The sequence below is a fragment of the Hesperophylax consimilis genome, chromosome 23 (assembly GCF_061612785.1).
Source record: "Hesperophylax consimilis isolate HC1 chromosome 23, BYU_Hcon_1.0, whole genome shotgun sequence".
NCBI classification, from domain to species: Eukaryota; Metazoa; Arthropoda; class Insecta; order Trichoptera; family Limnephilidae; genus Hesperophylax; species Hesperophylax consimilis.
Genome location: NC_142858.1, coordinates 29,988,970 through 30,002,500, shown reverse-complemented (window position 1 = coordinate 30,002,500; position 13,531 = coordinate 29,988,970). Strand labels below are relative to the sequence as shown.

General features: G+C 34.6%; 1 protein-coding gene across 4 annotated transcripts in view; it reads right to left on the bottom strand.

The window, feature by feature from the left end:
* Nucleotides 1–13,374, bottom strand: part of NUCB1 (Nucleobindin 1) — a 16,812-nt gene extending 3,438 nt beyond the window's left edge. Inside the window, exons 1-8 of one of the 4 annotated variants that reach the window (XM_089645983.1) lie at nucleotides 13,250–13,374; nucleotides 11,676–11,808; nucleotides 10,861–10,968; nucleotides 6,682–6,963; nucleotides 4,849–4,971; nucleotides 2,524–2,626; nucleotides 468–805; nucleotides 120–158 (exon numbers count right to left, since the gene is read on the bottom strand). In XM_089645983.1, coding sequence (XP_089502109.1) covers nucleotides 120–158; nucleotides 468–805; nucleotides 2,524–2,626; nucleotides 4,849–4,971; nucleotides 6,682–6,963; nucleotides 10,861–10,968; nucleotides 11,676–11,801 — 1,119 coding nt within the window. In that variant the 5' untranslated portion in view covers nucleotides 11,802–11,808; nucleotides 13,250–13,374. Of the gene's footprint in view, nucleotides 1–119; nucleotides 159–467; nucleotides 806–2,368; nucleotides 2,472–2,523; nucleotides 2,627–4,848; nucleotides 4,972–6,681; nucleotides 6,964–10,860; nucleotides 10,969–11,675; nucleotides 11,809–12,081; nucleotides 12,186–13,122; nucleotides 13,211–13,249 lie in introns of those variants that run through there. The other 3 variants (XM_089645982.1, XM_089645985.1, XM_089645984.1) reach the window with 3 other exon arrangements.
* Between the last annotated feature and the right edge of the window lie 157 nt (nucleotides 13,375–13,531).

Below are 13,531 nucleotides of genomic sequence, written 5' to 3'. Positions count from 1 at the left end.
CATAGTTCCCCTGTCTTTACACTGTACAGGCAGGAGCGCTCTTGTGAGGTGTCTACACATTAACCTTTTACCGGCATTTATTTACTTATTGTAAAAATATAACATTCATAAATACTCACATGGAACTGTTGGCCCTGGTAGTTTGGTTGAGGAGGGATCTGCAAACCACATGAACATTACTTTAGTCACAATAACCTTTTTAAATATGTCCGAATAAAAAATAAAATTGTGAGGATTCGGCCCTTCTTCCACTGTGCTCACTTAACATGTGTTTTTAGTAATAGTTATTAATGTTTCGAGAACAATGAGTGGTGGCGACGAGGGCCATGTGTCGTCAGTAGCGACGTGTACAGATAGTGTGCACAACATGAATATCAGATGCTTGCGTATTGTGACAAATCAAATTCCCCGTTGAAGAAGGGAAGAATCATGAGGTAATAAATTAATACATATTTGTTTGTACTCACAAGACCCTGTTGAACCATCCTGTGAACTTCCTCAAGTCGTTTCCTCTCAAACTCCTGATATTCCTCCGGGGTGTAGACTTGTTGTTCGTCCAATCCCTTCCACCCTTCGTCCTTGTCAAACTCCTCCCGGCGTGATTCAGTTAGGAACTCTTCGTAGCTGATGAAGCCGTCGCGGTTGGTATCAGATTCTCTGAAGACGTGTTCTCTCATCCTCTCCATCTCCTCTTGCCTCTCTCTGATGTCATCTTCAGGCAGTCCGCTGTTGTACAGTTTGTCTAGTTCCTTGACAAAGAGGGCTTTGACTTCCACCTGATCCCACACACCATTTCCATCCACATCTGAAATAACCATAAAACAAATAAGCGTTACTACCTTACTAGTTCTGTAAACTCACTTTAAACAAAAAGTTTCTAATTTCCTCTTATATAATAAATCTTTTATAATATCTAATATAATATATCAAAACCAAACTTTCCTGTGAAATCAGAAAACTACTTAAATAACTCCCTACTTAATTGTAAACCATATATATAATATTTTATGTAACATTTTACTATTTCAAATATGGAATTATACAATTAGTTCAAAGAAACGTAACTATCTCAATGACAATTCTTTTTTGGGCGGGTAGGTACCATATTATTGAAAACCTGTCAGTTACTAGCCACCTAGTGAAAGTTAGGCTTGCTTGAATAATAAAGTGGATGCAGCAGATTTTAAAAAACCGGAAACGGAAGGTACAAACAAATTTACAGACATATGAGCAATTTGATGAAGCCAATGACAAGGGACTCATTTCATCAAGGGCATGTCATTCCCATCACTGGATGCAAAACAACACGGAGATCCTGTTTTTCGACCCTTTACCACCGTGGCAGGATTCTCCTTTCAACGTTAATTCCGTGTTTGAATGACGTAACGACAAATAGTTTCAACATTTTTTAATGTTCCGCTCTTTGTTTACGAGTAACGTTAATCGAAACCAAGCATTTAGCTACGAAATATGGTTTTGTATGTTTTACAAGTGTTTTAAAAAATAAATGCAGTAAAACAATAAATAGAGGAACGATCAATGCAATCTATTTTTGAGAGTTTTGTGTGAAATTAATTCAGGACTGATTATTGAATTCAGGAAATGATTATTCAAGAACGATCGATCGAGAATTCACATTAGTTAGATTAACTAGTTTCTTATGGTATCATTCTTCTACCTAAATTTGAAATTAATTGGCTATCTAAGTTATAATATTCTAAGGTAATTGTAGTTTTAATTAATTAATGAATTAATTTGAGTTAATTTATTAAATGTAAATACAAACATTTGTTAATAAAATAAAAACAAAGTGCTTTTTTATGTTTCTAATCCTTAATATTGCACACATGCATTCAACTACAAAAAGAATATACATATAGTGAGTCTTTTATCATAAGGTTAAAAACGTTGACTCAAGTGACGTGCATGAACTAAATGTTTGTGATTGAATTTTGGGTAATCCGTGTTGCGTATCCTCCTTTAGTCAACTTTATCATCGGGGCAGACGATTCACATCTGCCCCGATGATGAACACTGTAACACTGATAGAAACGTTGTTTAAAGAAGGACAAAGTGCAATGAAGGATGAAATGGGCGATAATATTTTTGGTTGTGAAAATCTAAAATCATACCAAAATTGGAATTTTATGTTTTGAATGGAAAAAACCCAAAATAATTGTCTTCACATTTAAATTAACAACCAAACACATTAACATGAAAAGGGTCACAAACACTGCAAGCGTTAAAACTATAAGGTAATACTATCGGTGTTTTACGCAGCAAAAAAACTGGGTAAACTTTAACACACAAACAGACTATTGACTAAGTCAAAATTAAAACTCATTTATTTAATAAACAGATAATTTACCGTGAATTTGAAAAAAGGACCGAAGGTTAAAGTCTTGTGTGTCCATGTGGTCCTGTTTCTTCCACACCTCTTGCAATTGGTCTCGGCTCCCGGGGTGGTGGAGCTTTAAAAGCAAGGAGGTCAATACATTATGGACTAAAAGTGACGAGACTCACCATGAAGCATGAAAAATGTCTTTGGATCAAACTGTTGGCTGTCCATGTGATCCTGTTTCTCCCAAACCTCCTCCAGCTGCTGGCGGCTGCCGGGGTGGTGCAACTAGATGTTGTAATACATGAAGCATTCTATCAAGCGTGAAGATCACAATGAAGTGACAGTGAGAGACAGTACACATTTGATTTGTGGCTTTTGCTAAATGATATTAAAGCATAACACTTAAATAACCCAAAAAGGTGTCACACAAGGTAAACACCGTTGTTCATTTTCTCAAACCGATCACATTCATACAAAAATTAATATATAAATCATCTAGATTCACCATAGCGATAATAAAAATGTTTTACAATTGAATTTGTGACATTTAATGTCAAGCAAGTTGAGTCACATGGTGCTATATCCGTCACCAACTGGCAAGACCGAATAAAACTCGTTATATCTTCTTTTCATTATGGTTAGACATGATAAAAACTGTTAGAAAGAGATAACATCAAGTTTTCTCTTTGCATTTAAAAGTTTAACTATGTACGTTCAAAAAATTGAAATTGAGCCCTTGTGCGGAAAAACAGCGAGTTCTGAGACAAGGGCTGTTAAACATTTCATTTGACTATACACATTGAAAGTCAAATAAATTTACATGTAATAAGGTATTTCAATTAACAGAAAACATCCAGAAGTTTTGAGTACAATACATGTAAAAGAAAAAGAATATAATTCCATTTTTCCATATATCAATATTTTTCCGTTTAGCAAAAATTTCCATAAAATTTTTTGAATTAAAATTTCATTTTAACGCAATGCCAACATAAAACTTTATCCTCACAATAAAGACAAATATGTCGAGTGCTGATCGCAAAAACCGTCAGTTTCATTTAAGTAACTGTTCAATACATATTGAGAGCGCGCTACCGGCCATCACCATGGGTCTTCTACTTCATCTTGATCTGAGGATGTACGGTGCGTAATTTAAATATATCTGCACAAAAACAGCGTTATTTCCACAATGTTAAGTGGAAATATTTCAAAATAAATCTCTTACGTGATGGTTTTGTAACTAACATGATATTATGTTGTCTAGACCCAAAAGTTTATCTTTTTCATTTCACATAGCATCAAATAGCTTTTTCATTTCACATAGCATCAAATAGCTATGTTTATAAAATTAAGAAAAATGGTAGGACCCGTAGACAATCTGCCTTGTGGCAGAACCTGCGGACACGCTGCCTCGTGGCAGAACCTGCAGACAAACTGCCATGTGGCAGAACCTGCAGACAAACTGCCATGTGGCAGAGCCTGCGGACAGGCTGCCTTGTTGGTAGAACCGTAGACAAGCTGCCTTGTGGCAGAACCTGCGGACAGGCTGCATTGTGGCAGAACCTGCAGACAAACTGCCATGTGGCAGAACCTGCAGACAAACTGCCATGTGGCAGAACCTGCAGACAAACTGCCATGTGGCAGAGCCTGCGGACAGGCTGCCTTGTTGGTAGAACCGTAGACAAGCTGCCTTGTGGCAGAACCTGCGGACAGGCTGCATTGTGGCAGAACCTGCAGACAAACTGCCATGTGGCAGAACCTGCAGACAAACTGCCATGTGGCAGAACCTGCAGACAAACTGCCATGTGGCAGAGCCTGCGGACAGGCTGCCTTGTTGGTAGAACCGTAGACAAGCTGCCTTGTGGCAGAACCTGCGGACAGGCTGCATTGTGGCAGAACCTGCAGACAAACTGCCATGTGGCAGAACCTGCAGACAAGCTGCCTTGTGGCACCTTTGCGTGACTACGTTTATTTGTCATTTATAAAATTCTGAAATATGAATGTTTTAAAATAAAAGTGAAATAAAGCAATGTTTCATCAGCCTTTTCTTTATGATATGCAGGTATCTATGCCTACGTCAAAAGAGTGCTGAAAGGTTTTTAACACAGGCTTTGTGTACCAATAGAGGTTAAACATGTAATTGATATTTAATCAAAAATACATCAATGTTGTCAAATCGAGAGAGCTCATGAGCAGACTAATTGCTCTCATTATGATAATGATCTTGAACTAAGCATTCAATCGAATCTTCATGCTCTCTAAATGAAGAACAGCAGTTGGTGAACCGTGGGTTAAAGTTAAAACTGGAACAATACATATTATTCTTTTCAAATACTGTAACAACACAGTTCAAACTTTATCAATATGTTGTTATGTGCTAATCACCCCCTTTTACAGCTTCTTACATAGGGCTCTAGGAATGCTGGAGACCATATTTTTATAGAAATAATAATGTGGAAATTTCAAAATGAATAATTAGCAAAACAAGAAAATAAAATCAATATCTTTACAGGTTCATGTTTCTTATGTTTCTCCTCTTGATCGTGGATTTCCTTTTCGTATTCCTTTTTGTGTTCATCGTCCAAGGTTTGTAACTTCTGTTGCTTTTCAAACTCCTTTTGCATTTCATATTCCTGAAGAAAATAATAATAAATAAATAACATCGCCATCTACAGTAGATAAGAAGGTTACGTAAGTTGAAAGGACACAAGGTTATCAAAACTTGATTAAGCAGGCAACATATTAATATGACAGCAAAACCATATTTCATAAAATAATAATTGTGTTATAATAATAAGTGCTCTTCCCCGACAAGGAAGAAGTCCTGGGTTCAAGATTAAGCGATTATTATTTTCTATATTTTCTGTTTCACATAAAAAATATATTTTTATAATAATACAATCACATAATTTAACTTTAAATTTGTTATGCTTTGTTCTGGTAATTTGCCAAATATCTTCATTTATTTATTTATTTATTTATTTATTTATTTATTTATTCATTTTTGGGAAAATCAACAGTTTACATTTTTACAGATTGTACATAAGTAAAATAGCCAAAATAAAACCAATTACGGATTTCCTCCTTGTGATTTTACGTAAGACAGCATTAGAAGAAATAATTAAATTTATGAGAAATGTGAAGTTATAATTATATAAAATAAAAGAATTGTATAAAATAGTAGAAAAAAATAATACAACAAAAATAAAAATAAAGGGGAAAAAAAAAAAAACTAAAATTTATATAAAATAAATATATATACAACTATGGTCTACATCAACGCGGTGGCGGAGTATCGATCCATCTTTGACATTTATTCTAACCTATCTTTGATTGGGTACTTCTGATCCGATCGTTTCACCAGTTGGTCACAATCGACCCGAGTCGTGCAAAAAGATTCATTGGCCCATGACTAGTATCTACTACCATTAACGCCGCGGCAAGGCTTATCACCGGAGTATCTAAATACTCCCACATTTCAGAGCATCTCAAAAATCTGCACTGGCTCAAATGTCCTGAAAGAATCCAGTTCAAGGTATGCTGGATGGTATTTAAGTCACTTAACGGAATGGCTCCGGCTTATTTATCAGAATTGTGTATTCCAGAAGATTCCAACTCCCGACAGTCAACCCTTAGGTCAGCAACATCATCAGCTATCGGAAGGTTGAAGGAACCAAAGCGCACACCAGATACTAAGTTCGGTGAGCGTGCTTTTGCCGTGTCAGGACCTAAAGCCTGGAATGGACTGCCACATGATTTGAGAATGATCGCAGACTCGACAGAATTTAGGTCTAAACTTAAAACGCACCTTTTCAGACAGTCGTATCCATAATTTCAGAAACCTCCACTTTCACAGTTGACGGCAATTTAAATTAACAAAATGTAAAAAATACTAAAAATAAAATAAAATAAATAAAAATAATAATTAAAAATAAATAAATAAAAATGATAACAACTAACAATTTGTAGGCTTTTAAGACAGTTAAAATACATTTAAATTAAAATAAAAACTATAGCAGACTTAAGATCATGCGACGACCAGTGTTTTTTGATATAGTGTCCTCTGCGTGCAGTTCTATCTTTTATAAGCATAAACTTTTTAATATAAGTGTGTTTGTTGGAAGTGACTTGCCAGGTAAGTATGTTTTGGTATCATTTCTAAATAACAAATGTAGATCCTAGGAAATAAATTGTACAGCGCCCTTGAGGTGATTTTTCACAAAAACGGCGCTCTACAAATTATCCAATTATTATTATTATTATTATTATTAATGTTTTATTGCTATATTCTGGACATTCGTTGTTCCGGTGTGAGAAAAAAAATCTAGAAGAAGATTTTTTACCTTAAATTCAGTGCGCCTCTTCTTATCAGCTTCCGCCAAGTCCTCGCTGGTCTTGATGATGAGTTTCTTCAGATCCTCAATTTCGAAAGTGTGCGGGTTATTGTGGTCGAGGTGCTCCACCTGAATGCTGACCTTGGCGTGCTCCGTGTCCAGTTCATTCTGCAGCTCAAACTGCTTGGTGGCCAAGTGCCGTAGCCTTTCCAGTTCTTGACGCTTTAGCTCATCCAGTTTGTTTCGAACATTGTGGTTCACAAAGTCCAACTCTCGTGCAATTCTTCCTGACTGTAAATCACATAAATGCATACTAAAATAAGTATTATATAACATATCCACGGTTTAAAGCTAAGATATTGTATCTCCATAAACCATTATTTTCTCTCAGAAAATTTTATTTTAATGCAATGAAATTTATGTAATGGTGTGACTTAGAAATGCCATCTTTTTGCACATACAAATTTGGGTTTTCCTTGGTAGTAGTTCATAACTAAGCTTCGCCAAAAAGTGGAGATATTTATTTTTATTTTATTTTTGTTTATTGCAGAAACAAACAGTACATAATTACATAGATGACAATAGTTACAAAGTTATAAAAGTTAGTACAATAATTGGTACCAATGACATGTCGCTGACATATTTACATTTTTAAGTTAAGTTAAATTAGTGTGCTGAGGAAGGAGAGAGGTGTGTGTGAGTGTTTGTGCGTGTGTGCGTGTGTGCGTGTGTACGTGTGCATGTGTGTCTGTGTGTGGTTGTATGTGTTATGTGGGCGAATTCAGTGTGCTAAAAAAGTTTTTCTTAAATAGAGGGAGAGAATCAAAAAATATATCGGTATTTGTGCTTGTTTGAATTGAGTTGAATGTTTGAAGGATGCGAGAAATAGGGGAATTGGCTGCAGCGTTTGTATTATTACTAGTTGTGTAAAAAAGTTTGGTGTGTCGAGTTCTTTTAGATGGGGTGTTAAAATTTATTTGGGATAGAAGTTCTGAGCAGTCTATTTCGTTGTGTATTATTTTATGGAGAAATGTCATGTCAGCTACCGTTCGCCTGGTTTTCAGGGATTGGAGAGTGCAGATATAATTATTGTTGTATTTATAACCTAGGTACTTAATAAATTTATTTTGTATGCGCTCTATATTATTGACATAGTAAGTGTATTTGGGATTCCAGACAGGCGATGCATATTCCAGTGTACTTCTGACTAGTGAGGAATAAAGCAATACTAGCGTACGTGGATTTTTAAATAATTTACTCAGACGCAGTATGAAACCTAACATTTTGTAAGATCTAGCAGTGATTGAAGAAATGTGCGTATTAAATATAAGTTTACTGTCTACGTAGACTCCAAGGTCCTTACATTCGCTTTTTGAGATCACGGGTTCATCGCGGAGTGAATAGGGAAAGTTAATTATATGCTTGTTTCTGGTGTGGCATTTTGAAACATTGAGGTCCAAATAATTAGCTGTGCAATAGTTGCAGAGCCTATCTAAGTCACTTCGTAGCTCTCTACAGTCCGATAGAGAGATGACCGTTTTATAAATTTTCATATCATCTAATGTAGATATTGGCATTAAGCCATCGACATAATATAAATCACAATAGTTTTCTAATAGGGTATTCACTGTTTTTAGTTTATTCTCAAAAGAAATTATGATAATGAAAATATGAATATATTTTTTGTTCACATATAAATTTACCAGAAACGATTTAAAATGTGCCATTTTCGATTTGCCGCCAAAACGACATGTTCATTTTTATTCGTTAATATGGCGTCGATGACGTCACGCTGCTCAACTCTGGTGACAGCCAGTGGCGTTTTCTATATCATAATGACGTTGCAGCCAGTTTGAACCGTTTTAGATAATTTTTTAAATCATTAATTATGAACGAAAATATTTTAATTACATATTTTTAGTACGACAACAATAATCAGAAAAATAAATTTTAAATCTTTAACGGTATTCATAGTTTGTGAAAATACGCAATTGTGGCAGATTTGTGATTCCTTATTACTATAGATAAATACTTTTTTGTTGCTGGGTTAGAAACAATTGTTAAGATTTAATAGCTTGAGCGATAACATGAATGACCCGACACGCAACAGAAATAAAATAACCAAGTCATAAGCTTTATAAAAATATTTAGTTCATCTACGTATATTAATAGTGATAGAAATGTTAAAATTAATCTTAATTTCAGAGTCGTCAAAAGATCGATGAGTATCACATTGTATCAGAGAATTCACATTATTGGTCAGAGCAGACTGAATGCAATAGTATGGGTTGACAAGGTTATAACTGACAACTTGTACAGAAACTGTTTCTTTAGCTCATATCTACATCCAAATTAATATTGAAGTCATTCTGTTGAGTATTAACGAAGTTAGTAATGTGCCCGAGTTCATTCAGTTTCATTATTATTAACTCTTCAGGCCTCTCACATATTGACCGTTATATTTCTTAAAGATGAAGTCAGAAAGTGGGAGAATTTGTGTGTACCTCCGCTTCTCAATAAAATCCAAATAAATATAAATATTTGGGAACACATCTGAAAACTAAACTGTTTTTGAAAGGAGATAAAATCACACTTTCAAATTTTATTATAAGGAATAAACATATAATTTTTGAAATATCAAATTTTTAAACAAAACATTTAAAAAATGGTTCCCCTTAGGTTTATCGTCTAAACACCAAACTAAAATTACTGATAACGAAAAAAAAAACACATACAGTGAACCTCTCATAACGGGAATAATTCATTACAGAATCTTGCTTGTTATGTAAAACACTCGTAAAGCGAAACAATTTTTGCCATATAAATAAGTTTAATATATGATAATGCGTTCCTTGCCAAAAAATAGTCAATTTTATATTTATTTTTAACGTTTATTCAAATAAAATTACAAACTTACAAATTGAAAAGAGCGTTAAAATGTGGAATGCAATTTCGATTTGCAAAATAAATAAAAAAAATCGAAATAACTAGTTCATTATTTTGAAGGGTGATGCTACTCAATGCACGATGCAACAGTTTCCCATAGGCCTGAAGGGTGAAAATGAAAATAAAGACACAAAAACTATGTAAACAAAAAGGCAATACACCATTGAATCCAAACAAACTTTGTTTCTAACTGTCAGTTAGGAACAAAATGTCAGTTGAACAAGGTTCTAAAGAATGTTAGAACCTTGATAAATGAGATACACCCTTGCTGGTCGAACAAGGTTCTAGAATCTAAAGTATACATACAATGAAGAACTAAAATACTATATATATTAATTCAAACCATAAAATTTAGCAATTGTTATAGACGTATGAGAAATTGACATTGTAATGTTTGGAAGCCCATAACTCAGAATAAGGTAATGTTCTGTTGCAACCTTGTCAAACCAAAGTGACGAATAGTTAGATAGAAGGTTATAGTATTCCATTCATCGTTCTAGTATCTTTTTTTCATTTTCACAAATGACGTACGAGAAGGAAGAGGACGATCGTCGAAGACATGCATACTTCTATTAATAACTCTATTAATGTGTACTACATGCTTAGCTTTTTCATTATAACAAGTATCATACAACTCAAATTGACATAACGCATATTAACCGTTTCCTCCGTGATGGTGATGGTATAAAAACCACAAGTATGTAAATTCGTTATCAGGATTAGGCTTTCTTCCATAGAGATATGCAAGTATCCGATACTCGACGGTTCAAGTATCTTTGCAACTACTGCCATATATCCTATCTGAGCGGAGGTTTGTTCACAGGCACACTTTACCGACATTTTGTAAACTCGTTGGCGATGCTATTCTCCAGCCGGGCGAAGAACAATAAACTTTCTTAGGAACAAAACGGACAAAGAATGACAGGATATAAAGATGACAGCTGCAGTAACTGTTTGATTGTGAGTCAGGTTATGAAAGCCTTCTAGTTTGACGTCTAGAAAATTCAACAACGATTGGTGGCGAAGCAGTTCTCGGGATTTCAGTAGCGACATTTACGGACTGTGCGCGATATGTTGATCGCGGTGATCCTACAACATGAGAATCGGACACTTGCGTGGAAGAAAGGCTGTAACAGTCATTGGATTTATTAATCCCTTTTTCTCATTATATTAAGTATTAACCAAATTCATACTCAGATAAAGCATGTTAAATAAATATAGTTAGATAAATAATCCACTTACCCTTATTTCAAGTTCTTCGGCTTTCTGCAATTTGTCCCTGAATTCTGCGTCAGTTTCCAAGGCTTCGACGACTTGGGAGAGATAGCGGTGATATTCAACATACTGTTCCTGCACATGAGAGGTAAGTTAATGTTAATACTACATTATGTCGATACTACAGGAACCATTCATCAAATTACCAACACCACCCTGAGTGGAAGCTATGACTGTCACTTAGCAGGGGTGTCCAGGTCTTGGCGGCTGTTGCTATGGCGGGCCGGATCGGGAGAGGTTGGTTGAGGGACCCTTGACCTCTCCATCTGGATTCTCAACACATCCCACAATTGCATCCTCCTCCCTCCTTGCAGGAGGGATGGATTCATACTACATTCCTCTCTTTCCTTTACTTTTTAAGTAAAGGAAAGAGAGGCAGACAAACAACATCTCCTGGATATAATATATTTTGTAGTTCGGTAACTACGATTGCCGGAAGTAAAAATATCTCATCTTTCTTATGTTTTCGTACAAAGACACACATTCCCAGGTTACAAATAACCTGACAATGTGAATTCCTCCTACCAACACCTTTTGAAGTTTCCCAAGCTGATAAATGATCAAATCAGCTCAGCTCTAACTAACCCATCATCTGTGCTGGTGAAGTCTCAAATCAAAGAATTTGTAAAATACTTGTTTTCAAAATACTATTCATTCACATTATTTAGGTCTAGCAGATTAAGAATAGTGACATTGTTAACCGACCGATTGTCAACTCTAATGCAGACACAATGTAGGCACGCTGAGTCTGTTCTACAGATAAATCAACAATTTAAACTTACAGGGTTTGCAGAATCCCCTTCGCCCTCTGGTGGAGTTTCATCGTCTGGTTTCTTCTGAGTCACCGGCGGTGCGGTAGCTACGTGCAGAATGTACACAACGGCCCCCAACCAGAGTAAAGTTTTCATTCTTTATCTAAAACAATTAAACATAAAAGTAAAGTGCACAACTCAATCAACGGTTAACATTTTACGGGCCTCAAACTGTTTACAATATGCATACATAAATAAAACAATGTCGCAAAATAATGTTCACTGGGTAATAAAATGACGTGTCGCTTATATTATTACTTATTTATTTGCCAACATGAAAAGTGAGAAATATTGTTTGCACAGAATCATAAAATATTAAACATTTCAAGTATACAATAAAAATAATCATCATATAAAATAAATTATAGATCAGTACATTATCGCTAGTCTCGAATTGAAAAGAATGTTTATTTAATTTTCTTAACAAGTGCAGTCGAGATGTTTGCTAGCTTACAGAAATGCTACTAAAGTGATGAAATTATTCAGCGGCTACTGCGTCCGTGTTTTACAAAAGAAATCGATTGGACACATATTGCATACTGATTTAACTCAATGTCAAACAGAAGGTGACCACCACCTTGAGTTAGTACAGAACAATAACAATCTAGAAAAATAGATTGAAATTATAACATGGGCTAGGGGTATATCACCATATATTTCGATTGGGAAATAGTAAGAGATATGAGATTATGATATATCGATTATGAGAGTATAGCATATTGTGTGAGACTAGCTTAGTACTGATATGTAATGAAATTAAAATAAATGTAATGAGATGAAATGAACGGTCAAACAATATAATATGTGGAAAAATTTAAAAATTGTTTCAGTATATCATTATAATGGATTCCACCACGAATTGTCAATTTCAAAAATATAGAAATATTAAAAACAGAAATGAACGTTATCATTTAACTCAAATTAATTAATTTAAAAATGTGGAACTTGTAGTTTCAAATTGTGAAAAATTTGTAAAAATATCTGAAAATACAACAAACTCAAGTAAATGTGAAAATAAAAGAGAAATATCGCAGGACTCGTGCGTCACAACTTGTTTGTTTGGCGCCTTAAAGAGTGACGTGTACTTGCTTTGAATAACAATTACTGCAGTGAGAATTGTCGCTTTATTATTTGTTTTAACCTTCAAAGCAATAGAAAACAAATAACAATAGTTAAAATGTCGGACGAAATTTGAGAAAAAGTGCCGTTCAACTAAACCACTTGAAAACGAAATAATAATCATATCATGTATTTTGTATCGATATATTTGTATAGGCGATTCCTCCGGCGATTTCACTGTTAAGTTATGCAAATGCCATTATATTATATTGCCGCATATATTTTAGAAAAACATGACCTCAAAATTGTTATTCGCACACGAGTATTCAATAATCTGATGAAATGAAACGAAACATACTGCAGGTGTGGCAGGGAAAAACCAAATGAACGCAATAAAAATCACATTTTATTTTACGCAAACGTTTAACGAATGCACGGTAAAAATATGAATATGCGATTTACTTAAAAAAAAAACACTTCATTACCTTTAGAAACTTGTTTTGTTTAAATTCACTAAACACGCAGAGAACCTGTCAGACAAAAATATACCACTTTATAGACAGATACAGATACAAAAATTTGAGAACACGTATAATAGACAAAAGACAACCGAAGAAAACTGACAACATGGACCATAAACAAGAATTGTTCTTTTTAGATATCCACGTAGTATTCAATTTTATTTTAAGCTGGCAACAAACTTATTAATGTAGGCGACTATTGATTTTTTTTCAACGTTTTGAATAATATCGTAAATAGTAATTTTG